General features: G+C 52.0%; 1 protein-coding gene, 1 long non-coding RNA gene and 3 other non-coding genes across 8 annotated transcripts in view; 4 read left to right on the forward strand and 1 right to left on the reverse strand.

Annotated features, from left to right (window-relative positions):
- Positions 1 to 788: 788 nt before the first annotated feature.
- On the forward strand, positions 789 to 3200 carry LOC118929971 (uncharacterized). 2 transcript variants are annotated; one of them, XR_008997145.1, is made up of 5 exons: positions 789 to 1117; positions 1348 to 1397; positions 1818 to 1906; positions 2427 to 2489; positions 2722 to 3200. It is a non-coding gene; the product is annotated as an uncharacterized LOC118929971 (long non-coding RNA). The 2 variants fall into 2 exon arrangements; XR_005031817.2 differs by having other exon boundaries at positions 791 to 1117; positions 2395 to 2489.
- Positions 1199 to 1269, forward strand: LOC118930002 (small nucleolar RNA SNORD49). Its single transcript, XR_005031825.1, has one exon. It is a non-coding gene; the product is annotated as a small nucleolar RNA SNORD49 (small nucleolar RNA).
- LOC118930001 (small nucleolar RNA SNORD49) lies at positions 1667 to 1737 on the forward strand. Its single transcript, XR_005031824.1, has one exon. It is a non-coding gene; the product is annotated as a small nucleolar RNA SNORD49 (small nucleolar RNA).
- LOC118930003 (small nucleolar RNA SNORD65) lies at positions 2580 to 2652 on the forward strand. Its single transcript, XR_005031826.1, has one exon. It is a non-coding gene; the product is annotated as a small nucleolar RNA SNORD65 (small nucleolar RNA).
- A 12-nt stretch (positions 3201 to 3212) lies between the features above and the next one.
- LRRC75A (leucine rich repeat containing 75A) overlaps positions 3213 to 27361 on the reverse strand; it is a 37953-nt gene continuing 13804 nt past the window's right edge. Inside the window, exons 2-6 of one of the 3 annotated variants that reach the window (XM_036920626.2) lie at positions 21848 to 21930; positions 18272 to 18362; positions 14606 to 14734; positions 7877 to 7992; positions 3213 to 5300 (exon numbers count right to left, since the gene is read on the reverse strand). In XM_036920626.2, the coding sequence (XP_036776521.2) occupies positions 4763 to 5300; positions 7877 to 7992; positions 14606 to 14734; positions 18272 to 18362; positions 21848 to 21930 (957 nt within the window). In that variant the 3' untranslated portion in view covers positions 3213 to 4762. Of the gene's footprint in view, positions 5301 to 7876; positions 7993 to 14605; positions 14735 to 18271; positions 18363 to 21847; positions 21934 to 27361 lie in introns of all 3 variants that reach the window. The other 2 variants (XM_036920625.2, XM_036920628.2) reach the window with 2 other exon arrangements.

Below are 27361 nucleotides of genomic sequence, written 5' to 3' on the forward strand. Positions count from 1 at the left end.
AACCACTAGTCCCTTCTTGGAGTCTGTGAGTCTGCTGCTATTTTGTTTCTTCAGTTTTGCTTTGTTGTTATACCCCACAAATGAGGGAAATCGGGACTGACTATTTTTTTTATGGGAAACGAGCATGTTCCTATGAAAGCATTCGCAGAGGGGAGGGGCTTCCATCGCTGGTGAGGAAGGGCGCGGACAGAGGCCTGAGCAATGCGGAAAGGAGAAAGGGAGGAGAGGATGCAAGTGGTCCAGAAAAGACGTCCGCTCGCTCCTCAGAGGCCATTCTAAACAGCAACGATCGCTGCCAGCGCGCAGGGGTGTGAGAAGCTCCGTGGCTATCTGGATACGCAGCTGTGGGGAGAGAGCCGACTGGCAACGCTTCCTAGTATTAGGAGCAGCTACTATTTATGAAAGCTTTGCTGCGTGCCAAAGGCTTCAAGTGTGTTATCACATGTGTTCCTCAGAGCAACACGCTGCGGTGCCGGCATCTTCACTTACCAAGTGAGCGGCAGGCACGTAAACTCACCACTGCAATGGTCCACACGCAGCCGCGCAGGCGCTTTGGAATTCGCCGCCCGCCGCAAGACCCAGAATTCCCGAGACTGTGGAGGAGACCATAGAGTCTAAAGGAGGGGGGTAGCCTTGGGTGGTGAGGCGGAGTCTGCATCGTTGGATGGGCGGAAAGTTTCCGTGAGTTTTTGCCAGTATCACCCCCCCTCCTGTGAGGAATGGAAGGTTCCTCCTCCTTAAGGGCCTGGGACGCTGCGGAAGCGGCCTTTCCGTTAAAGTCACTATGGCTGTCCACAGTCCTTGTAAGTGGGCTAGGGGCTTCCGGCAAGGGCAAGTGAGCTAGATTTTCAAGTTACTGGGAAGCAGCTTTTAGGAAGTTAACCTGGAGGGTGGAGGGCAGCTCAGGAACGGCGAGTCTCGCTGGTGCCGTGCCTAGTGGGCTCGCGGCCGAGCGCCGTGGCCGGGTGTTGGGGAGGCTCGCGGGCCGAGCCTCATGGGTCCTTGTGCGTTTGTCCGGCAGTGCGGTTGCCTCCGTCTCCGGAGCCCGAGGATCCCGAAGGACGGGCGCCCGCTCCCCGGGCCTGCCGTGGGGAGCGCGCACACCCGAGGGAACTGGGTAAGTTGGGGTGCGCGTGCACTTGAGGCGCCCGCACGCGGGTGAGGTTTGTAATGGGACCACGGGGAAGATCTGCTCGGCTGTCCTGATGATACCAATGTTAGGAAGTGCCGTCAGAAGCGATAACTGACGACTTTTTTGCTTGCCTGACTGCAGTCGCTGAAATTGCGGTGATGTAGTTGAAAGTAACTGCCAGAATTTGCCCTAAACCCACGCCCTCCATGTTTCAGATGGCAGATTCCTGGCAGAGTATTAAAGAGGAGCAGCAACCCACGCTGAGGTAAGACATAACTTGAATCGTTTTTGTTACCTTAAACGCACTTAAATTGCCTGGTGGTAATGTAACATGTATAACGCAGTGCTTCATTGCACAACGTGGAACCTCAACTAGAAATTGGAGGTGGCTGCTAAACTGGAGCTGTATTTAAACTGCAGCTACTGAGAAACAGTTTTAAAAAGTCTCATGGCTGTTCTTAAGATGATTTTAGCTCCATTCGAGGTAATGCCCACGTCTCTGGAGCAGCCCTGGGGAGCGGTGAGGGGCTTGACTGCTCTGATGAAATCACTAGTAGGAAGTGCCGTCAGAAGCGATAACTGACGATAACAATTCCTGGCTGACTGCAGTCAAGTCTTCACCAGTTGTTGGTGACCAGGAGGAAGTTGGTCTGAACTGTGACCTTTCACTTCTGTATTCACCCAGGTTGCAAATCAGTGAAGGGTTGCTGGTACGTGATGACCAGCTGCTGAGCATTGGAGCACACAGCAAGCAGAGCGTCGGCCAGCCATGAGGTAAGCTTTGGTCCTTGGAGAAGGTAGTGCCCAATATGTTAAATTGGATCTCCTGAAGTTGCTGTTAGGTCAGATATTGGCAGTTTTATCGGGTAACCTAATAAGCCTTTTATCACTAGCCCTTAACCTTTACTGGCAGAATATCCCAGATACTGATTGTGGTTGATGGTGGCAATGGAGGGGAGTGCAGAGCAAATCCAGGGATCCCTTTTACCTCATGGCTGTATAATCCTCAGCAAATTACCTATCTGCAAGGTATAGTTTTCCTCATCTTTGGAAATGATGATAGGTTTGTGATGTTTAACGTCATGTGACTATATGGAGATTATAACACCCAAAGAAGCCATTCAGGACTTGGAGGCTTACATGGCTTAATGTACAAAAAAGCACCTTCAGTAAATTCTTAAAGACTTATTAGGATGGCCTTGATTTTGTTAATTTGTAGTTAAGGCTATCCTCTGATCAGAACTGTCGTCGTCTGCCTCCAGCGTCCGCTGAGCACCTCTGTCCATTCCCGCAGGGTTTGCGTGCTGCAGAATGGTGATAAGTACAGTCCTGAAGCGGCGGCGTCAGCTTAAAAGAGGTAAGTTTGATCAGGACAGTGACCCCCCACCCCAGTGGTAAAATTGAATAAGCAGCCAGCTTTGTTAACTGATTTACAGAAAAGGATATCAAATGATGAAATCACCCAAAAAAGCTGGAATTACCGGCAGATTGTGTAGTGGTGAACCTAAGGTTTTCTGAAGGTATCTTTTGTACTGTGAATGACTGTTGATTGGAGTAGAAAGTGAGACTGACACTTAGTTCCTTTGCAGGTTCTTCTCCCAGAGGATGGTCCGCTGTGCCTGCAGCAGGGGCAGAGTGAGACGTCCCAAGGGCCCGTGGCCACCATCAGTTTGGACTCAACCTGATATAGTCAACAATGTAATGACTTTGTATGTGGTGAGCATTTTGTAATGTACCTAAATGTGGAATCGCTATGTTGTATACCTGAAGCTAATAATGCGTCAACTGTACTTAAGTTAGGAAAACAACCTCTAAGGTTCAACACTTGATGTAGAAATATGCTTAATGCTGAGATTCAGAGGCCATTCTTATCAATAATAGAGCCAAGAAATGTATTTGCATCATTAAATTCATGAGTGTTCTAGTGTTTTCCTTTGTTCCAAAGGAACTTCTGTATTTAGTATGAATTTGTTACACTGGATGAGAGTCTTGAGTTCTTGAAGCTGGAAACATTTCCTCTCAAAATTAGTAACTCTCCATGCAATTAAACCGACACTGTAATAAAGGATATAGTCTTGGGTATTTCTTAAAAATGTGTATTTGAAGAAAAAGTTAAATTTGATTCCTGCTGTCAGATAAAAGCAGTCCAGGTATTAGCATTTGTCAGCTTTCCTATGGTCAGGCTAAGCTGTTCTCGCTGTAACAACTTCAGACTTTGAGGGTAAAAGTTTCAAAGCACTTAAGGTGTTCACACCCTTGACTCCAGTCCCTGTTGCCTCTGGGCTGTATTCTTTGCATAGTCTACCTCCTGAAGCTCCTGCTTTGCCCGGCCAAACCCTTATGCAGTGGCAGGTGTGGCCTGCAGATGGGCCTTCAACCTACCTCTGTCTTGCTACCTGCCTGCATTGGCATCTTATTACCTACCTGGCATGGGGCTGCTTCCCTAGCTGTCTGCTAATGTTGGCCTGAGGGATTCTGGCTCACCAACTTTGGGTACCTGGGCTGGCTTTTCTCTGGCTCAGACTTGTTTTCTATCTCCCTGAACTTGGTGTCTATACTTCAGTCTAGTGCTTAGTGTGCCCAAAAAAGGTTTTTGAAAGTTCGTAAGCCTTGGGTAAAGGGTGAAAATCTTTGCATTCCCCTTGGGAACCTCCCCAGTTTTTTCACATCTGTAGATGTCTTGGAGGCACTAGACTGCAAAGAGTTCGGGGAGGTGTTACCAACCTCGCCTTCATGGTCTTGGGTTTTTAAGAGCCTTTCACAGGTTTTTGGGAATGTTCCCCAAGTGTTACTTCAAGGATTACTTCAGGAACTCCATGAGGAGGAACTTTGAGAAAAGGGTCCTTAAGAAAAGCCTTTTATAAGGAAGCAAAGCTCACTCTGGTCTACACACTGGCAACACTGGGACCCGTGTGCAGGTCTGGTGGTCTTGGGGATGGTGTGGGTTTCTGAGTGGGCCTTTCCATGCACGACTGTACAGGCACCTTAGGATGTTCTAAATACTGAATGGTGTATATAGCGTGGCTAGTCTCGGGCAGGCCTGCGTCACGGGTCAAGAGGTGGGTCTCAAATGGGAGCTGAGATGGGAAAGTTCAAGGAGCCTAGGTTTCCACAGGGAGGAGGTAAACAGCCTTTAGTCCAGATGGGGACTAGGCTCCTGGGATCTCTAGCAGCCACCCCTTCCCTAACCTTCAGCCAGGAGTTAAGATTCCAACCAACCCTGAGCAGGGGTACATTTAGCATCTGGCGAGTTTGCTGCCTTGAATAGAACAAATGTAATAAAGAATTGAGAAGTCCTGGGTTAGATGCAGGGTCTGACCTACACTTGGGAGAAGGCTCTAGACCACTCAGGTTGGTCCAAACTTGGAGCATTTCTAAATCTTAACACCGTACCCACAAGGATGGGGAGGCTGATTCCTCAGGAGCCAAAGGTAATGGGATTGGCAAGGGGGGAGATGGGGAGGACCGAAGAAGTCTACAGTCCCTCTCCTAGATGCTGCCGTCTGGCTTCCCACAGGTGGGCTGCCCAGGCTGAGTCTGGGTGAGAGCCTGAGCTCCACAGTAGGAGCCAGTAGCCTGCCTCGGCCACCTACCCCACAGGGACTCCCTGGGGAGGTCCTCATGTCCATGTCACGTCTGAGCTGCGCCTGCAGTCTCCTTGCCCTCTTCCTCAACAGGGGCCAGACAGCCCCCTCCAGGGTCTTCCCGGCTCACTGTCCCATCCCGAGCCTCCTCCCCAGCGCTGGGGCCCTCACCTAGCTCCAGGATGGTGGGCAGGTGGCCCTGCTTTGGGGAACGCTTGCGCAGGCTGAGTAGGAAGGGCTGAGGCAATGAGAAGATGTCCACGTTGTTGCCCAGGTCGATCCACGTGACGTTGGGGAACTTGCTGGGGTCCTTAAGGGTGTCTGTGAGGTCGCGCAGCAGAGCTCGGGTCAGCCAGTTGCCGTTGAGGGCTAGCGTGGTGAGGCGGGGCAGTGTGCTGAGTGCCGGCAGCAGCTGCAGGACCATGTCATCTGTGAGGCCTGTGAAGCCCAGCTCCACGCTATCCACCTCCTCCCCGCAGCGCTGCAGGTAGCTGGTCACCCGCTCCAGGTCCCGTGAGGTCAGCGGGATGCCTGACAGGTCCACAGTGTTGTCCAGAGGGCTCCCAGCCAGGACAGCCTTGAGGCTGAAGGGGAGAAGGGACGAGCAAGGTTCAAGCAAGTGGGGCAAGATGGTGTGACCTGTGCTTGGCCCTGTGACTCCAGAGACAGGAGGAACCTCTGGTCCCCTGGCACTACCCTGGCACTACCCCGACACCTCAGCCTGCCTGGGCCCCACTGGCTAGAGTCTGAGGGACCCCAAGGGAAAGGCCCAAGTGTCTCTTTAGTGATGAAGGGTACATTCCGGTGCCACCACCCCTAGGTTTGCACCATCATGTCTTCTCTTCCTACCTCTTTAGTTAGTTCCTTAACCTCTCTTCAAAAAAATATGGAGCTAATTGAGTACCACAGGGTTGTATGAAGTAATAAAGGCGAACCATTTAGGACAGTGCCTTGGATGGGCGAGTGTCATTAATCACTTGGGCTGAGTGCTTCCCTGAGAGTGGCACAGGATCTCTGAGGCCCCTCTCTTCAAGACCATCCTCCCCTCCAGATGGGGGATCCTCCGGGAAAGCCTGCAAGACGCAGGTAGGAGCGGGCACAGGGGCTCTGAGTCCGGTGGGAGCTGCTGGCTCCTGGAGACTGTGTACTCTACACCCTGCCACCTGCCATCCTTTGCTCTTCCTTCCCTTGCTGCTTGCTCTGGGGCCAGAGCTCCCCATTTCCAGGCATCCCAGGCAAGCTCTGAGGCCCCATCCTGGGCAGGAGAGGAGGGCCGAGGGGCTCATAGCCTACTCCAAGAGCATGTACATTCATAGCTGCAGCCTGGGGAATCACAACTTGGCCTTCTGCTTGACAAAACAAGGAAGTCTCTATCTTTGGGATCGCCTGAAACTGGAAGGCTTCCCAGTTTGCTCATGTCACCTCTGATGGGAGGCTGGGGGGCAGCCCCAAGGAGTCTGAAGGTAAAGCTCTCAAGGCATGACAGCTAAGTGCTGGCCACACTGTGTGGCATTTGCTCAGTGTGGTGTGAGTGTTGGCTGCTCTTCCTATCAGCGTCGTTAATAAAGCAGGCCTATTATCCATGGGAAGTAGGTGGTGTGGTGGTTAACAGCTGAGCCTGGGTGGGTTTGAATCTAGCCCCACCGCTTAGCAGCTGGGTGACTGTGGCCATCAAATGGCTGCAGTAATATCCCCTACCTCATTCAGTCCTTTGGCAAGTGCTTGTTAAGCTCCTACTATGTGACTGGTGCTGGTCTAGGCACTGAGGTCACAGTGAACCAGATGGACAAGATTCCTGTTGTCATTCTACCAGAGGGAAGAAAGACAACCAATGAACAGGAGTGAAGTGATGAAGCAGCTTGGGGGCAGGCTGCTCAGGGAGGGCTTCTCGAAGGATGGAACACGGGAGCTGTTGGGAAAGTGGGTTACAGGGAAAGTGGGTTATCAGATAAGTCTGGTACAGGTTCGGACACAGGAAGGACACGTGCAAAGGCCCCGAGGCTGGAGAGAGCTTGGTGTGTCTGAACCAACAGGAAGACCAGTGCGGCTGGGTTAAGGAAGGAGGGAGGAGAGAGCCCAGGGAGGGGTCAAGCGTCCATCACAAAGGGCCGTTTGGACTTAATTCAAGGGTGATGGGAAGCCACCGAGAGGAGTGAGGCCTCTGCATGAAGGGTGGACGGAGCATGTGTGTGTTCTGGGGAGACAGAAGAGAAGGCCTCCAGATTCCAGCAGAAATCAAATGTGCAGCTTTTAGACTTATAAACCTGATAGGCTAGATCACAAAGCTCCTGATGGCATCCCGGGCCCCATGGGTCCTCCTGTCCTGTCCCCATATGTGGCCCCTGCCTCAGCCCCACTGGAATCCCATCCTTGGCCAGCCCCAGGAGCCTCACGTCACTGTCCACCAGGGAAGGCCTCCCTAGGCCCCATCTGCCCTCTGGGCTCTGGGGGAGTGGGTGCCCAGAGGGGAAGGAGGCACTGGAGCTCTTTCTGGTCAGTGGTGAAGGTCAGTCCTTCCCCTCGTGTCTGGCAGGAAGGGCCGGCAGCAGCCTCAAGGCCCTGCCAGAGCCTTTCAGGGTGCATGCCACCCTGTTCCATGGCCATCTGCAAGGGAGGCACGGGCGCTCCTCCTGCAGAAGGCCTTCCTTCAGGTTCCCGTCCACTTGCCTCCTGTGGTGCCACCTGTCTCAGCCCACAGGTTCTGTGTCCCATGTGCCCCCACCCCCCACCCTTCCAGGGGCCACAAAACCCTCAGAGTCCTCAGTGCTGCATGAACCAGGGACACAGCTGAGGTCTGGGTCCCCCTAGGGGATATCCAGGAGAACTGGGGGCTCAATGGGAGTGCCCACATTCAGCACACCAGGAATTAGAAACTCATGTCCCCTCCCCCACTCCACCCCATTGGAATGGACCCATACTCCCCAGCTCCCAACCCACACAGCAGGGCCCGCCTCCGGCTCCCCTCGTGGCTCGTGCCCACCTGGCTGATCTCCCCTGCCCTCGAATCCTCCTTCGACCTCACCTCTTTCAGGCAATCGTCCAAGACAGCACCCCCTGGTTCCAGCCCTTGGCCCCACTGCCCTGGGAGTGGGAGCTGTGTACCACAGGCCCAGCCTGTCACAGACACTTCTGGGCTGCCCTGCACAGGGATGTCACTCACCAGGCCTGTGGCTTCCTCTTCACCAGCCCCCGGTGCCGCCTCCACTGGGAGTGGGGGCTGAGGTGGTATGTCAGCTGCCGGCACAACTTCTCCATGGCCCCCAGTGCGTCGCTTTCCTGCAGGGACAACCACAGGTGGATCAGGCGGGGGAGGCCCAGGCTTCCACCCCCAGCTGCCTGCTCTGCTGGCTCAAGCTGGGCATTCTTAGTAGACAACGGTGCTTGCCAACTCATCTGTACAGTGGTTTTAGTTTCTGTGAATTATTATAGTTGCCATCTTTCAAAATTTGAGATGTATATAAAAATCTGGATTCCAGGTGATCTCACAGTTGCCCAGAGCTGGGAGCCAGCTGATCCCTTAGCCAGTATTGACCATGGTCCCTGCCACTCCCCAGTGTCCAGGGCCATTCTGCTCATTCATCTTCTCAACAAACACTGGCCAAGTACTAGTTACCAGGCATGTGTTTCAGGAGCTGGGGATACAGCCATGAACGAATGCCCTGCTCTTCTTTTTAATGTAATAAGGAGGAAAGTGAAGTATTTTTAATATGTCTCTTTTGCCCATGCCAAAAATGGGAAAACCAAAGAAATGAGGGCCAAGTCTTTCCTGTCCACTTCATTCACCTAAGACATTTCCTACCTGGCCCATCAGTGTTTGAGTTTGAGACCCTGGGTATTATGGCCTGAATCTTGTCCCCACCAAATTCTTGTGTTAAGTCCTAATCGCTAATACCTTAGAATGTGACTGTATTTGGTGATAGGGCCTCTAAAGAGCAATTAAGGTAATGTAAGGTCATTAGGGTGGGCTCTAATCCAATGTGACTGGTGTCCTCCAGAGAAGAGATCAGGACACAGAGGCATGCAGAGGAAAAGCCGTGTGGGGACACAGGGAGAAGACAGCTGTCTGCGTGCCCAGGAGGGGGGCCTCAGAAGAACCGGCTCTGCCCACACCTTGATTTTGGATTTCCAGCCTCTGAGCTGTGAAGCAAAGCATTCCTGCTGTTTAAGTAGTATTTCGTTATGGCAGCCCTGGCAAACCAATGCACTGGGCTGAAGGTGCAGCAGAGAGAGACTGGAGAGACTCTGGCTCTGGCCCATGGGCAGTCGATGAAATAGTCCTCAAACTCTGGCAGAGCAAACGGCTGAGAATATGTGCTCCTGCCAGATAGGCCAGTGCCAAGGGCCGAGGACCTGCAAGTGCCAGGCTCGGATGCAAACCCACATGCAGATAGCAACGTGGATGTGGTGAGGCCACACCCATGCCTGGCAGAGTGCCTGGCACAGAGTGAGCACTCAGGAAAAGGCCAGCTTGATTGTTATTATCCTCACTCTGCTGAGGGAGAAGCAATATATTGAGTATAGAAGAGCCTAGACTTGGAGTCAAATATGTGTATTCAGATCTTTGCTTGGTCAATTCCTGTGTGACCTCGGGCAAATTGCTTGACCTCTCGTGCCTCCAGTAATCATCTGTGAAGGCATAGCAGTACCAACCCACAGGGCACTTTGTGTGGACTGCGTGAATTACTACTTGCAAAGTGCCCCAAATATAGCTGAGCCCATGCATGGTAAGCTCTTCAGCAAATAAATACTGGGCTATACTGTCAGAGCAGCACAACACACAGAACTCCGGCATGGTAAAGAAGGAAGATTATTTTTGCCCAGGCTGAGAGCTGAGCTGGGCTTTTGAGAGCCGAGGGGTTAGGGATTTTTGGATGGAGAAAGCAAACAGGGAGGCATCCCCGAGTGAGGAGGAAATGACTTTGTTTTTGTGCAAGGAATTGGGTGTGTGGGGGTTACAGGCATGGGGTTGGTGACAATCTGGGGCCTGACCACTCTCACCACTTCCATGGCTATCACTTTGGTCCAAGCCACTATCATCTGTCACCTGGATTACTGCACAGAGATGTTATGCTAGGACCTTACAGAATTCCCACAAAACCCTAGACCAACAAATGCTCTTATGATGCCCATTTTACAGGGGAGGAAACCGATTCAGAAAGCCAGGGGCTGGGGCAGGTGGAAAGGCAAGAGAGAGGGCCTCCAGAGGGAGACCAGAGGGGAGGTAGGGAGAGGGGTTTGAGTGCCTGAGGAGGTGAAGCATCTGAGCAGGATCCAGGAGACAAAAACCTGAGATCAAATGGAATCTGTTCAGATGAAACCTCTGGTCTTGTTCTCCACAAAGCTCACCTTCCTATCGCCTAAGCCTGCGGGTCTGATCAGTGAATGTCACCCATCACTCCAGGGAATTGTGTTTGCTACCCTGGTAGTGGACATCTGTTGGTTTTTAGACTTAGTTTCTTGCTGAGCCTCGTCATACAGGTGTGGCAGGAAGCTGGTGGAGAAGCAGGCAGGGGCTCCATCATGTGGGCTGTAGGGGACTTACTGAAGGGGGAACAGCAAGATTGCATTTGCATTTGAGAACCACCCCTCTGACTGGGAGGTGGAGAAAGGGGTGGACTGGAGACACAGAGGTGGCTCAGGGCCAGGCCTTTCTGCTTATGGGTGGTGTGGGGCGTCCCTGCCAGGCCTGTGGGATGGAGGCCACCACACTCACTTGTGGAGCACAGGATGGGGGTAGGGTGTGGGCAGGGACGGGAAGAAGAGGGGTCTTGGCTTTGGATTTGGGACCTGGTTAGAAGGCAAGGGCAGGGGCGGAGAATGACCCCTTATCTGTGGCCATGTGGAGCTTGAGATGCAATTGGATTTATGGGGCTGAGGCTCAAGGTAGGTCTGGGCTGGACACCTTCATCAGCATCTGATTAAATTCCCTGGCCAGGAAGGAGCTGGGGCAGAAGGCAAAGGGAATTCACGGGGATGGAGGGATGGAGAGGGCACGGTCAGACAAGTAGGAGTAATTGTGGCTTGGGCACCATGGAGAAAGGGGCTCTGTGGGACTCCAGTGAGAAAGCTTTGGCCGGCATGGGCTCAGGGAGGGCCAGTCACGGTGGGGGTTGGGGTGAAGGTCAACTCTGGGGGCCAAAGGGAGGCAGGAGGTGTCAATGGAGATGCTATAGCTGGAGCCGCGGTTCTCCCCTGGGACACCTGTAATCACAAGGAGCTTTAAAACACTGCTGCCTGGGCCACCCCCAGCGATGGGTGGCACGTTCCAGTGCGAGGATTTTTAAAAGCTCCCCAGGTGATTCCCTGTGCTGTCAGGTGGAGAAGCACCGGTTTACACGTTTTAAATATATGGCCAGTGGGTGGGATCTGGAGTTTGGCCCACAATGTTGCCAGTCACCCTCAGCACCTGCTCCAAACCTGAGAACTGAGCTCCTCCTCCAATCACTTCCCAGGGTTTCCAGAATTCAGGGGCCATGGTCTCTCCATCCTCTCAGGCCTGGGCGGCTGGGCCTTGAAGGAAAAGGAAGCGGCGGCAAAGCGGCCGCTGCGGCGCGCCGGCACCGCCACCAGGGGGCAGCCGTGCGCAGGGCGAGGACTGGGTGGACTCCGCGCTGCAGCTCCCCGCCTGGGAGGATGAGCCAGCCCCTTTCCTCATCGACTAAACGGGGACAATTGATATGGTCACCCAAGAGAGGTGATTTAAGACGTGACCTAGTGCCCTCACAGAAGTGAGAGCTCCCCTCCGCTTGTCTGGACGAAATAAACAACAGTTATCATTTCCTGAGCATCTATTGTATGCTAGACATCGTCTCTGCGTGGCATGCACGAGCTCATCACAGTCCTACCACAGTCCTGTGAAAGGCAGCCGAGGCATAAAGGAGGTGAACAGACCGGCAGGCCACACGGAAGCCCCACCTTAGGTGGGCTCAGGGCCCGATCTCGGCAGCGCTCTGAGGCTGGCGCTCCCATCCTGCCACCCGCTCTGCGCTCTGCTCCGCCCTCCCGGCCAGGAATCTCGTACTTAGGTTCGTTCAAGGTGTTCCTCTCATTTGCACCCCCGGAAAAGCATAAGCAAACCCATCTACTTTCCCCCCTAACTCTATCAATTCTCGAAACTCCCTCCAGGTCTCCCCGCCGCGCAACGTCGGATAAAGCAGGACGCCCCAGACGCGGAGTAAGGAGCGGAGAGGGTGGGAGGGGGGAGGAAGGGCAGTTCTGCGTCGTCTCAGTGCCAGGAACTGCTGCCTCTCAGGTACGGAGCATCCAAACGCCCCTGGGGCAGCCATGGCCGGGCAGCTCTGATGACAGACCCACGAGTTTCGCACGTCCCTGCGCCCTGCAGCCCACGGCTTTGCTGGCCCCTCTCCTCCAAGTGGTGCAGCCCAGCAGTCCTTTTGTGCAACCATACCCAGCCTCCAAGCCACAGCTGATTGACCCAGAGCCGGCACCGGCAGAGCGCAGCCAATCAGCCCTCTCCCGGAATCCCCACTCAAGACGGGGTCACACCCCGACCCTTCGGGGGTGGACCCCGGCGAGGAAACTCGGAGCCAGGGGCAACCCTGTCTGCTGCAGTGCAGTACGGGCAAGAGGGACTGGAGAGTGAGCCGGGGGAGCAGAGAGGAGGGATGGAGAGCCGCTTGCACTGCGTTTTGTCTAGTTCTAGTCCCTCTTTTTCAAGCGTGGCTGCCTTTGGGCCCCACAGGACCCTCAGTATCAGAAGTGGCTTCTGTTACTTGCAGCTGAATCCTAACCAACACCGGAGACTTGGAGGCAGTTTGCGGAAGTGATTTTGCAGCTCTTCCTCCCACCGGTGGGAAAGGAAGGAGAAGGAAGGTCAGGGAGGGCATGGTGCAAGTCAGGGGTGACTTGGCAGGTGGAGTGTGTGCAGCCTCTCCTGCCCTGCTCAGTGCTGCTGTCCAGAGGCCTGGGGACTCACTGACCTGTCAGGAAAGATGCGCAAGACCTGCTGTCCCTTCCAGGAGTCACAGCGCCTGGACCACTCCTCAGCCTCTGGCTTCACTTCCCCAGGCACCTTTGTATGTTGTTCCTGGGACCCAAACAAGCACAGCCCTCCTGCCCAAAGACCTCCCTCATTCGCATCAGAAACTGCCTGCCTTGCCTACAACCAGCTGGACACTGCTCCGGACAGAGCCAGGGTGCTGGGTTTTGTTTATTCCCTCCTCCCAGTCTGCTCATTGCTCTTCCCAGTGCTTAGAGAGGCTGAGCTCTAGAGACAGCATTACTTGGCTCTTCTGCTCCTGGCTCCCAGGTTCAGCAAATGGGAATGACTGGAGTGAGATCAGAGAGGGCAGGAGGAGATGAAAGTCCAGGGATTTAGTCTCATTCCCCCCCTGCTTCAGCACAATCAGCAAGATGGCCCACACTGATTCTGGCCTCCTGGCATTTGTGACGTTTCCTTCCGTACTGTATCAGGGGTGACCTAGGTGATGAATAGTATACAGCAGCTGTAATGGTATGTGACTTCTGAGAGTAAAAAACTCATAAAAAACTTTGTGGCTTCTGCCTTGCTGTCTCTTAGATCACCCACTCAGGGATAAGCCAGCTGCGATGATGTGAGGAAGCTCAAGCAGTCCTATGGAAAGGATGTGACAAGGAGCTGAGGCCTTCTGACGACAGCCATAGGATGTGCCGTCCTGGAAGCAAGCTGCCAGTCTTTGCAGCCCTGTCTCATGTCCTGAGATACCCTAAGCTAGAATTACCTAGTGAAGCTCCTTCTGGATTTCTGACCTACAGAGGCTGTGCAATGATAAATATCTGTTGCTTTAAGTCAGTAAGTTTCGGGGCAATTTGCAGTAATAGGAAACACAATACAGTTCTGGGAGAGGTGTCCTGGCTCCAGCGTCACATCTTCAGCCTGTGATAGCAACTTCCTGCTGCTGCTTCTCTTTGGGCGTCTCAACATCTCTGTTCATTTCCTTTATCCTGCCCACAACCCTGGAAATAGTCTCTTTATTAAACTCTCTTAAAAATTCACAACGGAATGTGTCACCTGCCTCCTGCTAGGGCCCTGCCTGGGACAAAATGTAACAGATGCCTTCTCTTGCTCCTTTGGAATTTATATATTCTAGTGGGGAAACCAAACAATAAGTTGGCTGACAAAGGACAATAACTTCAGAGACCAGTGCGTGAGATGACGGTAAAGGAAGGAATAAACAGAGGCTGGTCAGGAGACCTATGTAAGGTGGGCTGGCCAAAGCAGCCCTCTGAGGGGGGCCCTAGGCTGAGTCTGAATGGCGGAGAGGGAAGCTCAGACAGAGGGGGCAGGTGCCATCAGAGGTGGTGGCCAAGTCCCTAAGGTAGGGAAGGGCCTGGGTGCTCCACGGAGAGAGGAGGCGCATGTGGCTGGAGCACAGCGAGCAGGCTGGAGAGGTGAGAAGCAAGGAGACTCAGGCAGGGCCAGATAGGGTGTCTGGGTTTTACTTCAACTCCACATGGAAAGTTTTCCAGCCAGGTACAAGTACCACCCAATTCACTTTGCAGACTGCTCTCTGGCTGCCCCCAGGGCTGAGAGGGCAGGGAGGCGGAGGCGGAGGTGAGGCCCAGAGTCCATTTGGAGGCTAACCCAGTAGCCCCAAGAGCAGAGCCTCAGAGATGCCCCTAGGAAGGAACTAGGGCTGTCAGACCTTGCTGACTGCGCTGGACAATGTGAGGCTCTGTCCCAATTCCCTTGGACCCACTTTCCCCGACCTGTGCTCCTCCCTTCTTTGGGGGGTGTCTGCCTGGATGCTGCACATGACTGGCTTTGCGGCAGGGACCCTCAGACAACCTCGGAGAGACAGAACCTGGGAATTTACATCCACCCAGACAGCCCCTCACTCGGACCCATCTCCTGCTCTCCAGTGGCCCCAAGGCATGTAGGCTGTCCTACCGGCTTGGGGCAGTGGATGTAGCGGGCCAGGCTGATGATGAGATCGTGAGTGATGGGGTCCACCAGGTTCCTGAAGCTTGCGTAGCGATACAGGACATCATCGAGTGAGGTCGACTCCATGCCCAAGTCCTGCAAGAGGGAAGGATGCCCAGAGGTCAGGGGCGGTGCCACCCTCCCCTGGGTCCCACTCAATGTGCCCAGAACAGCCCCCTGGAGGTGGCTTAGTGCCCCCAGAGCCCTGGCAGGGGAGGAGACCCCGCCCCCCTGGTTAAAGTGCTTCCCAACCTGCAAGGAAGCATCTATAGAACTTCCCAGGGGGGCCAGGCAAGCCCCCCAAGATGGCCTTCCCAGTTTATGGTCCTGTCCCAAGATAGCCCCCAAGCTGTTGCCTCTCCAGTTCCCCAGAGGATGAAGCCAAGGGTGCCTAGACACAGCTCCAGTGGCTGCTCCTCCATCTGGGGCAAAATTTGGAGATGGCATGTATGGTGAAATCCCCATTCTGTGACAGGATCACGAACTGGCATTTATTTGTTTTCTTCATTCTTCTGTCATCATGTTTGCTGCTGTTCCTTGAGTAGGTGACCTGACCTGTGTCTCTTTGCGTGGGGGGATTTATGACTTGTGGGGCTGAAAGGAGAGCTGTGAGGCTGCCAGGCACCCAGAAGAAACCCCCACCAGGGCTCCCTAAGAAAGGGTATCAAATGGGGTCTTCCTTAAGGGAGGGGAGGGAGCATGCAGGCAAGGGGCACTGGGTAGGAGGTTCCCCAAGCCTGAAGAGGGACAAGGGTTTGGGGGGCACTACACACCGAAAGTCCTAGCTGGGAGCCTCTGCAGAGACCCCTGCCCACCAGCAAGGAACCCCAGGGCTTGGCCAAGAGTGGTGGCCAGTATGTACTGGGACCCAAGGGTTGTGGACTAAGACACCAAGATTTCTACACAGCTCCAGGGAAAAGGTAGGCCTCCCAAACAGGACTAAGCTTGAATTTCCCACCAGACAAGCCATGGGGGCTTGAAATGGAGTTAATCGCTTTTGAGAAGTAAAGAAACATGGTTTTCCACTTTAGAATGTTGGACTAAGCGTTATGCCCTCTGTGTGGGAAAGAACATGGGTGTAACTTCTGTCTTTTCTCAAACGCCTCTCTCCAGTTTCCGTCATCCTTAGGTGGGAGCTGTGGTTCCGGCTTCTAGCTCGGTGCCTTGCACAGACCAGGCAATGTGACATTCCCCCCCGGGGGCACTGCCCCCACCCCACCCCCCAAGGACCAAGGGGGCCACAGAGGGTGGGTGCAGAAGGCGGGCACCGCCCATGCTTGCTGCCTTCACCCTAAGCCCTCTAGCCCCCAAGCCACATAAGGAGCTGTCCCAGCACAGCCCAGAGAAGGAAGGCTCCCCAGCCCGGGTTGCCAGGGTCCTGCAACCTGGGGAAATGTGTGGGTGATGGGTGAGTCCCATGAAGGATTTGCTCCCAGACATTTCGGTGGTATAGGCTGAATTTTTCTAAATGCCTTCTCTCCTTCCCTTAGAAACCCCTGTAGGGCAAGGAGGCTGGGCATCATCATTCCTGACGTACAGATGAGGAAACTAAGGCCCAGAGTGGCTGACTTCACCTGTCAGTTCAGGGCTGGACCCTGCACCTCACCTGGTGCTCTATTAACACTGCTGTGTGGTATATTTGAAAGTTGCTAAGAATAGATGCTAAAGGTTCTCATCACAAGGAAAAAGACCTTTTTCTCTTTTTTCCTAACTCTGTGAGGTAAAGATGTGAACTAAACCTACTGCGGTAATAATTTCACAATACATGTAAATCAAGACTTTTGCTGTAGGTCTTAAATTCACACAGTGACATCTCAATTATATCCAAAAACACTGAAATAAAAAAAGTCACGTGATAAGGATGTTAAAAAAGGAATTTCAGGAATGGTGGGGCCTGCCCTGGCCTGCACCTTTCTGGAAGGCCCTCCTCCTTTTTTGGACCACACACCCATTTGAGAGTGGGGCAAAAACCATGACCTCTCTCTTTAGAAAAACCCAGGAGTCAGGATGGGATGGGGAGCTTTGCCCACACAACCCACCTTGGCCTCACAGTCAGCAGGCATGCTGGGGCCTCGGGACACACGTGGCCTCAGGATACAAAGTATTACTCAGTGATGAGCAAAAACATGGCCCGCCCTCCCTGGGGCAGGAGGCGGCTGGAAGTGCAGGAAGAGGGGAGGTCAAACGGCTGGGGTTCTAGGGTCTTAGGAAGCCCACCTGTCAAAGAGCGAAGGGCCCCCTTCCCTGGGGCAGGGAGGTGGGGCGGAGGGCAGAGGCCCAGGGGTGGCACGCCCATGGTCAGAGGCTGGCCTTGGGGCCACTGGAGAGCAGGAGATGGGTTGACTGCTCCTTTCCTGTCTGCTGTGCAGGCTGGGCTGGCCCTCTGTGGGCTGTGGGCTGAACACCAGCCTCCACCCTCCTCAGCTCTGCCCTCTGTGCCCCTACCCCGTGGGTACCTCTGCCCCATGACATGCGCCCTGCACTCTCCTTTTACAGCTGTCCCTGAATGCCCCTGGGAGAACGCGCTGGATTCTAGGTTCTGCCCAACCCGAAATCACTGCAAGTCTGTGGGCAAGTCGCCATCTGTGAAATGGGGAGAGCTTGGGGCTGACAGCCACAAGAGAGAAGAAGAGTCAGTGGCTCTGCTCTCCGCCCTTTGGTTTTATAAAAAAGAAAAGTAGTTCTGTTGCCAAAGAGAAGTTTGAAAACCCTGAACTGGATGACTGCCTGGGTCTCATGTGCTCCTACCAGCCATGCCCTGTCTTCCATGACCCGCTCCTTTCCAGGCCAGTAGAGGCCATCCCATCCTGGAAGGACCAAGAAACCCTAGTTGCTGACCCAGGAGGCCGGGGCACATCTGGGGAAGATGCATGCCCAGAGCGCCTCCTCCCTCACGGCCTCGCCCTCCATACTCTGGGCTTCCAGGGCGCCGACAGTGGCTCCATCTCTCAGTGCTGCTGTCCTCTCGGGTCACTAGCTGTTGCTTGGGAGGGGGCGCGGGTGGGAAGGAGGTTGCAGTGCTCCAAGTAACTGTGAGTCACGGCCACCACCCAAGCCTGCTGCACAATGTATAGCTTTCCTTCTTTTTTTGACCATCTAGGCCCCAGAGTGCTTGTGCCGCTTTACAACACTGGACATTGCGTATGTCCCTAGCGGGGACCTTGGGCCACTTACAGCCTCCTTGGGTCCTCCCCATGCACCTGCCCCTGCCAGGCCAGTTTATTGGGGATGGCCATGTCACAGCTGCATGGACATGGCCTGCCAGCTCGGCTCTGCCCTGGCTCTCAGGAAGGGATGGAGTGGGGTGGGTAGGCGGCACCTGCTGCACACATGGCGGTGTGTGTGTGTGTGTGTGTGTGTGTGTGTGTGTGTGTGTGTATGTGTGTGTAGTATCAAATCCACGTGGCCCCTCTAGGCCACTCCACCATGGGGGGCTGATCTGCCTTGCAAACTACCAGGCAGTGAGGAAAGTCCTGGTTTCCTCGGCATGAGTCTCAACGGGACCATCTCTAGGAACTATGTGTCTGACCGTTCCTCAGGAGACAGCCTGGGGACATTAGCAGGTGCCATGGGCAGCTTCGCTGGGAGAGTGTCACAGGCATGGGACCACAGGGGACAATGGCCGGCACTCACCATCTGGTGTAAGTGGAGTGTCCATGCTATCTGAGCTTGCAGAAGCAGGTTTGGGGACTCTTTCCAGGGGGAAGAGGGATGGTGCACCTGACTTTCCAGAAGCGAGCAGAGATTCACATAGGAAGAAAATTAGAAGAGCATTTTTCAAAGTGTGGTCTAAATTTCCTTCCAGGGGCTCTGGGAGATCCTCTTTTCCAATGCCATAACAGTGTGACACTGGATTTCACAGATTTCACCCAAAACAAGAGAATGAAGGCAGAAGCAGGGGTGAGAACCAGTTGCCTTCTTTTAAGTTACACATTAAAACAATAAAAAACCATGAAACAATTCCACCCTTCTAACATTCTTTTTCTTTTGGAAAATATAGTTATTTTTGTAAAAATGTATTTATCTTATACGTGAGTTATTAATTTTAAATGAGTGAAAAAATAAATCTTTAAAATATTTTTGTTTTGATTTCTAATACAGTGAATAGCAGCATTCATGAACTATAACACACATAAAGAAAATCTCTTTGAGGTCCTTAATAATTTTAAAGAGTAAAAATTTTCCTCAAAAAATAAAAAATAGAAATACCATACAATCCAGGAATCCTACTTCTGGGTATATATACAAAGGAAATGAAAACAGGCTATTGATGAGATTTCTGCACCCCAATGTTTACTGCAGCATTATTCACACTGGCCAAGCTATGGAAACACCCTGTCTGTCAACAGATGGATGCATAAAGATGTGATTATACATATATACACAGTGGATTACTATTCAGCCATGAGAAAAAGGAAATCCTGCCATTTCTGACAACATGGATGATCCTCGAGGGCATTATGCTGAGATAAGTCAGATGGAGAAAGACAAAATACTGTATGATATCACTAATACGTGGAATCTAAAGAAGCTGAGCTCAAAAAAACAGGGGAATGGTGGTTATCAGAGGCTGAGCGTGGAGGAATGGGAGATACTGTTTAAGGGTACATACTTGCAACTAGTAGATAGTGTAAATCCTACAGTAGTGATTGTAGACAACAAAACTATTGTAAAGGTTTACCTTGCTAAGACTACATCTTAACTGTTTCCACTGCTAGAAAAAACGGTAATTATGTGATGCATAACAGAGGTGTGTTAGCTAACACTACAATGGCAACCATATTGCAATATAAATAAATGTATCAAATCAATATGTTGTACACCTTAAACTTACACAATGTTGTATCAGCTATATTTCAATAAAAAAAAGAAGAGTAGGGATCCTGATGCCAAAAGAAGTTTGAGAACTGCAGGATTAGAATGGGGTGCTCTGGGGGAAAGGGGCTAGCCTGAGGGCTGGGAGTCCTTGGGAAGGGTTACTGGCTAAGGCCTTCCCTGTGGGTCCTGGAAAAACTCCCGCTGGACAGACACACAGCAAACTTTCTCTCCTCTCTGGCATTCACCATTCCTCAGGGAGGCTCCCTGTGTGTGCAGTGGTGAGGAGGGCATGCAGGAGAGGGAAGCTCACCCCGTGCTCAGGGCTGGTGTCTGGGAGAAGGAGCGACAGTCAGTCCAAGGGACTGGTCCTGGGCTTTCAGCCTAGTGAGCCGTGGCCCCGGAGAGCTGGTGCCATCGGGACTGGGCCTAGTGCAGGTCCTAGATGGGCTGGGGTGAGGGCCACTGGGGAATGTTGACACTTGCTGTCTGCAGCTCCCTCTCCTCCTTGGCCTTTGTGGCTATAGCTGGAGATTTTGGATGCAGGTTACTACTCTTACTGTTTTTGTTTTGTTTTCTTTTAATGTTAAAGCTACTCTATTGATGAAAATGTGGCATTTTGCATTTAGGATTGGAGTGAAGGTTTCCAAGTCCTTGGGACTGAGCTGCCATGTTCACTGCCCCGCCTCAGTACTTTCCTGTCATTGGACGCGTATCTGTAGTTTGGGTTCTCGCACTGCTAGAGAAACATCATCCAGTAAAAATGTTCTCCTCGGAAGGAATACATGGGTGGCTTATTTTCTGAGCGTTTAGTTTGTCTGAAAAACTCCTTTATGTTGAAGTCACATGTGCAGACAGCCTGGCTAGAAAGAAACTCCCTTCACAACACCTTAGTGGGTACTTGTTACTTGGCTGTCCCTGGAATGCAGGCGACTCTGAGATTGCCTGACTTTTGTATGTTTAGCTGTTTTTCCTGCGAAGACGTCCACAGGATTGTCTTTGCCACTGACCTTATGCTCTCTCCTGGACAGTCCCAGCACACTGCCCCTTCCTGGGAACATCAGTTCAACATGGAGGGTAGCCTGGACAGTAGCTGGTATCTTTACAACAACCTCTCAAAAGGGTAACACCAAAGGGGCACTGTTTCGCAATACACCTCCAAACTCCTAAAATCTCTTTCCTGTGTCTCTCAACTTCTCATCTCCACCCTACAAATCCTCTCAACACCTAGCCCTTCCTTTGCACACAAATACAAATCAACTTAACTTCTTTGGCTAATTCAGTTCTTAGATCAAAACAGCACCCCTCCCCCCTAAAAAAGAACCCAGAAAATAAAAAATGTTGGCAAGGATGTGGAAAAATTGGTGCATTGCTAATGGGAGTGTAAAATAGTACAGTCACTGAAGAAAAAAACAGAATGTCAATTCCTCAAAAAACTAAAAATAGAATTGCCATATGGCCTCGCAATTCCACTTCTGGGTATATACCCAAAAGAACTGAAAGCAGGGCTCAAGCAGATACTTGTGCACCTATGTACATGGAAGCACTATTCACAACAGCCCAAAGGTGGAAACAGTCCAAATGTCCATCCCCAGATGAAAGGATAAACAAAATGTGCTTTATACGTGCAATGGAATATTATTCAGCCATAAAAAGGAACGAAATCCCCCATATGCTATACCACAGATGAACCTTGAGGACATTACGCTCAGTGAAATAAGTCAGTCCCAAAAGGATGACTCTGTTTAGATGAAGTCCCTAGGGCACTCATTCCACAGATGCACAGAGCAGAGTGGTGGGTGGCAGGGCTGGTGAGTTGCTGTTTGTGGGTGTGGAGTTTCAGTCCTGTGAGGCCAAGCGCTCTGGAGATGGCTGCTCAACAGTGTGAATGTACTTCACACGACTGAACTTAAAAAAATGGTTAAGACAGTAAATTTTATGTGTATTTTGCAACAATTAAAAAAAAGAGGTCCCTGACATCCAAGGAAGGTGATCTCCTGAGATCTTCCCGAGATCGGAGGAAGCAGAAAGGGGCAGCATGTGCACCTGGCCATTTTTGTTCTGCCATCACTGCTTGGTTATTAAAAATTTTTGCCACTGTGGGTACAGTTGGTGATTTCTTTGAACTTACCCTCAGTGTTGGGGTTCTCTCCACCCACAAACATGGACCTCCTTTCAGCCTGTCTCTTCACCAGGAAAATCAACGCTGTCTCTCAGCATCTGTGTCCTTCCACAACACGCTGTGGGAGTGGGTGTCAGGCCGGCCTCCTCGGCCCTGATCCCACGTTCCGCAGCATCAGCTCTGCTTCCACTGCTTCCAATCACGTGGGTGGGCTAGTGGCTCACTTCCTTCCAACCCTTATTTTGCTCATTAATCTTCCCTCTTCAACTCACCCTGTTGTTTTTTTTCCCATTTCAGCTTGGCCTCTTTTTGTAGCTTTTAGCTCTTTTCCCACAATGTTCGTTTCTTTTGGCTCCTGCTGTAGATCATTTCCAGAGGTCAGGGTTTAGTTTCCATAGAATTTGTGCTATGCCTGGGGTTTTTTCCCCACTTGCTCACCTCTGACGGAGATATGATCTAGTGAGAGCCACATCTATCATCTGTGTAATGTGATATTGTGATTGATAAGAAATACGTATTTGGTCTTTGTCCCTGTTTCTGGCTCACAGCTCCTAAAACCTTTGGAATTTCCTAAGTGATGAGGACAGCAAAGGCATCTGTCATTATGTTAACGAGGTGACTTTTGGAAAGCCCCCAAGGATGGGCTGGTTGCTAGTGGAGCCAGTCATATGATTAGAGGTTGGACATTTCAGCCCCATCCCCCTGACCTCTGGGGATGGGAGAGGGGCTGGAGGTTGAGTTCAACTACCAACAGGCAATTTAGTCAGTTGAGGCTAAGTAAGGAAGCCTCCACGAAAGGGGGGCGGGGGGACGTCAGAGAGCTGCCGGGTTATTGTGCATGTGGAGGTGGGGAGAGCAGCAGGCTCAGATAGCTTGGAAGCTCTGTGTCCTTTCCCCATACCTTCCCTGTGCATCTCTTCCACCTGGCTGTTTCTGAGTTATGTCCAATTATAATAAACCAGTCATTCAGTAAGTAAAATATCTTCCTGAGTTCTGTGACCCAGTCTAGTAACTTAATGGAACCCAGGGATAGGGGTGTGGGAACCTCCGATCTATGGCTGGTAGGTCAGCAGAGGTGACAACCTGGACTCCGCATTGACCTCAGCAGTGGGGGTGGGGAGATGATGCCATCCTGTGGGATGGAGCCCTGACCCCTTGGGATCCAATGCTAAGTCCAGGTAGCGTCAGAATTGAGCTGAATGGTAGGACATCCAGCTGGTGTTAGAACTGCCAGTTGGTGTGGAAAACCACACCCACACACTGGAATTGGTGACCAAAATCTTGACCTTGTTCCCTGGATGCCTCCCTGGGTAAGAGTGAGTCCACCTCTCCAGGCTCTGACGTTGTGCCCTCAGCCCGGGTGATACTCACAACCATGGAGTCCACGGAGACCCACAGCAGTGTCCACATCCAGGGCTTTTCCCACCCCAGCCAAGCCTCGGACTCCCATGGCCACAGCTCCTGCCTACCCCTCCTGCGCTGCCTGGTGGGGGTGCCTTCTGAGAGCTGCTTTCTCTGAAAGCTGCAGGAAGAGGCGAGGGGAGGGAGCAGTGAGGGCAGGGTAGAACCCTTCACCTCTAAAGCATCGTGGGAAAGGGACGGTGGCCTGACTTTGGGTCAGTGAAGCCCTCGCTTTAGGAGGTCTCCGATTCCTGGGGTACAGTGGGGCTGCCCCAAGTGTCTCAGAGCTAGGAAGTTCCTCCAAGCCTGCTCACCTGTCTTTGCATTAGCATTTTCTGTCTTTTTGGTGTGTCTCCTTAGGTATTTCAGGGAAAAGCTGGGGGAAGCCACATAGGAGGCTGCCAGGCACATGCTATTTTTAAACCCCAACCACCCCCTTCCCTTTTAAACTCAGGGTTTTAAGCCCATTCCCAGAAGGAAGGCCCCCTCGGGAAATGAGCTCGTATCTCTGTCTCAGCCAGGCATGACTCCACAGTTCCTGCAACAACAGAGCCGAGGAAAGGAGAGAGGCAGCAAGCTCAGAATATTAACCAGCAAAGGTAGGCAGCTTCAATATTGAAACCACTGGGGCCCGAAGGCACGAAGCTACTTAATGAGGTTGTAATCAACACAGTCCACCAGAAGGAAATTAATTAGAGTCCAGAGGGCAAGCAGGAGGCTGAATGAGACTTCTTTCTCTACCGCTGGCTCTACATCATAGGCAGCTCCTCCTGAGGGCCAGGAGGCAATCTGTGCAGCACTAGTCTCTTGGCTGGGTGACTGGCATGTCCCCTCCTCCATGACAATCTGCCTGGCCTTCCGGGGATTCCCAGGGGAGGGAAGGGAATTGTCAGGTGCCTAGTGAGATGCAGCCCCAGGAAGCCCGCAGGGAGAGAGGCCGGAAGGTCTCAGAGCCAAGGTGCCTGGCTGCTTGCTGAATGAACACCATGGCCTCCCAGGAAGGTGGGCAGAATCTTAAAAGTGCCATAGGGGCAAGTAACCCAATTAAAAAACGGGCAGAGGATATGAACAGACAATTCTCTGAAGAAGAAATTCAGATGGCCAACAGGCACATGAAAAGATGCTCCACACTGCTAATTTCAGGGAAAAGCAAATTAAAACCACAGTGAAGTATCACCTCACAACAGTCAGAATGGCCAATGTCGAAAAGACTAGGAACAACAAATGTTGGTGAGGATGTGGAAAAAGGGGAACCCTCCTACACTGCTGGTGGGAATGTAAATTAGTTCAACCATTGTGGAAAGCAGTATGGAGGTTCCTCAAAAAACTAAAAATAGAAATACCATTTGACCCAGGAATTCCACTCCTAGGAATTTACTCTAAGAATGCAGTAGCCCAGTTTGAAAAAGACATATGCACCCCTATGTTTGTTGCAGCACTATTTACAATAGCCAAGAAATGGAAGCAACCTAAGTGTCCATCAGTAGATGAATGGATAAAGAAGATGTGGTGCATATACACAATGGAATACTATTCAGCAATAAGAAAACAAATCCTACCATTTGCAATAACATGGATGGAACTAGAGGGTATTTTGCTCAGTTAAATAAGTCAGGTGGAGAAAGACAAGTACCAAATGATTTTCCTCATTTGTGAAGTATAACAATGAAGCAAAATTGAAGGAACAAAGAGACTTCAGGAAGGGACTAGCAGTTACTAAAGGGGATGGGTGTGGGAGGGTAGGTGGGGCAGGAGGGAGAAGGGGATTCAGGGGTATTATGACTGGAAACACATAGTGTGTGTGTGGGTCATGGGGAAGACAGTGTAGCACAGAGAAGACAAGTAGTGACTCTGTGGCATTTTACTGCACTGATGGACAGTGACTTCAATGGGGTATGGGGGGCACTTGATAATATGGGTGAATGTAGTAACCACATTGTTTTTCATGTGAAACCTTCATAAGAGTGTATATCAATGATACCTTAAAAAAAAAAAAAGAAGAGCCATAGGGAAGGGAGGGGACACCTGGGGAAGATGCACACACCGAATGCGGGGACAGGTGCAGTGCAGCAGGCTGAACGGTGGCTCCCAGGAAGGCATGTCCACACTCTTGCGCCGTGCGATCTGTGGAAGTTACTACTTGGAAGAAGGGTCTCTGCACATGTGTTTAAGGTTTTCAAGATGAGACCACCGTGGATTACCCAGATAGGGCCTATCCCAGGGATAGGTGTCTTTTATAGGAGACAGACACAGACAAGAAGGTGAAATCAAGACGCAGGCAGAGACTGGGGTGATGGCAGCCATCGCCAGCAGAAGCTGGACCAGGCAAAGAATGGATCTCCCCTACAGCCTCCGGAGGGAGTGTGGCCCTCCTGACACTTTGATTTCAGACTTCTGCTCTCCAGAACCGCGAGAGAATAAATTTCTGTTGTTCTAAGTCACCCAACTGGTGGCCATGTCTTATGACAGCCCTAGGAAACTAACATACTGGATTGAAACAGTGGCATTTTCTCCAGGAGATGCGGGAGTAAAAGCTAAGGGAAAATGGGCCGGGCCCCGGCCCCTCCTTTGGCGGTGCTGACCTCAGCCAGGAGCGCAGCTGTAAGCAACCAAGGACAGTTATTGTCAGAGATCAACCTGCTGTTTCCACAGCCCTGGGTCCTCTCAGGGTGCACGCGTCCCCGACACTGTCCTTTGCCGTCTGCTCCCAGAGGTGGGACTGGGCTCATCAGAGATGCTTCCTGTAGGACCACCTGGCCCAGCATGCTTCCCAGCTCAACACAAGAAAGAACACTTAAAAAAACTGGTGAAGGGAATCCTGACACCTGCTACAGCATGGATGAACTCCGAGGACCCTGCTCAGTGAAGCCAGATGCAAAAGGACGAGGACTGTGATTCCTCTCACACGAGGGATCTGAGCAGACACGTTCCTGGACACGGGAAGGAGAACGGCGGTTGGCAGGGGCGTGGGGATGATGGCGAGTTTAATGGGGACAGTTTCAGCTGGGAGATGAAGGCCTCTGCGGCTGGGTGGTGGTGTTAGTGGCACAGTAAAGTGAATGCACTGAAAGGCGGTGAGGGTGCGCCTTCCAGCTGGATGCTGCTGAACAGCTGCAAGGGGTGGGGCCTGAGGGTGGAAGAGCAGGGAGACTCTGAAAGGATGAGCAATAAATAGAATCCAGCCCAGCAATGAAGCCACCTGCACAGGGGAGGCAGGGTGGGGAGGAGGCCGGGGGCACTGAGAGCACCGAGAGCACCCAGTGTAGGTGGGCACTCGGGGCGAGGGCCCACCCAGCCGTGCCTTGGCTCATGGCTCTGAGGAGTAAAACCACTTCCTTGGTGGCGAAGTGGCCTTAACCCAGGAAGGTTGAACTAGACTGGAGACACTGAAGTAAATCAAGTTCAGATAAAGTTGGGAGCGTATAGATCTGGTATTTCACACATTTATAACGTCTAAGGGAATTAAGCCCATCAGAGTACAAAACAGATTAGCCTTGCAATTCCAGTTTAAAATGGGTAATTGCATAATTAATTTTGCGCTTAGGATTTTAAGCAGAGTGTTGAAAGAGGATTTGGCCAAGTTTGTGATTGTTTGAAAATGTTTAGGAGAACTTAATATCCATTTCATTGGTTAGCTTAATCTGTTAAATTTTAAGAACTGTTTAGGAACTAGGGAAAGTCTGGCTTTTTAGGATGACTATAAACTTAAGAAACCAGCATTAAACTTGTAAAATCACTAAGGTATCCTGAAATAATTTAGTTAATGGAGTTATAAGCTCCCCCAGCCTTAAACATGATTGTTTAAATCTGCCAGATTCATAAAAGAGAGTAATGGTATTTGTAGGTTAAACTTAGAATCTCAGGGTAACAGTAGGCTTTAAAATGCACTAAATAGTCATTGAAAAAACCGACATCTGTAAGTAGCCTGTGTGTGTGTGTGTACATATTTGTACAGCCCCCTCCCCCAGGAAGGCCAAAACCCTCCCAGGGATGCGGTCATGCAGCTGGGGCCAGGCCAGGCAGTTCCTGTTCTGTGGGAAGGGGAGCCTGGTGCCCTGGGAAGGGAGGTACTGATGCTGAGGGCCAGGGCACGCTGCTCAGACTTTGAAAACACCCAATGGCGGAGCAAACTTGCCGAAGTCATAAAGGCAACTCCCACCCTGCCCGCTCCTTAAACAAAAACACCGGACATGATGGAGCCCTGCTGGGTGGTGAGGCCTCCATGTCCTGCTGGTATCCAGGTGGGCACTGGCTGGCCCTGGTCCCAGCCTCAGACGCTGCCTCTGGAGGTCACCTGCCGCCCCCAGGCCCATGGAGCTGGCCCCCAGGGGGTGCTCATGGCTGACCAACACCAGCCGATGGCCCTGCAGAGGGCCGCTCGGGGG

Source organism: Manis pentadactyla, chromosome 4 (genome assembly GCF_030020395.1).
Source record: "Manis pentadactyla isolate mManPen7 chromosome 4, mManPen7.hap1, whole genome shotgun sequence".
NCBI classification, from domain to species: Eukaryota; Metazoa; Chordata; class Mammalia; order Pholidota; family Manidae; genus Manis; species Manis pentadactyla.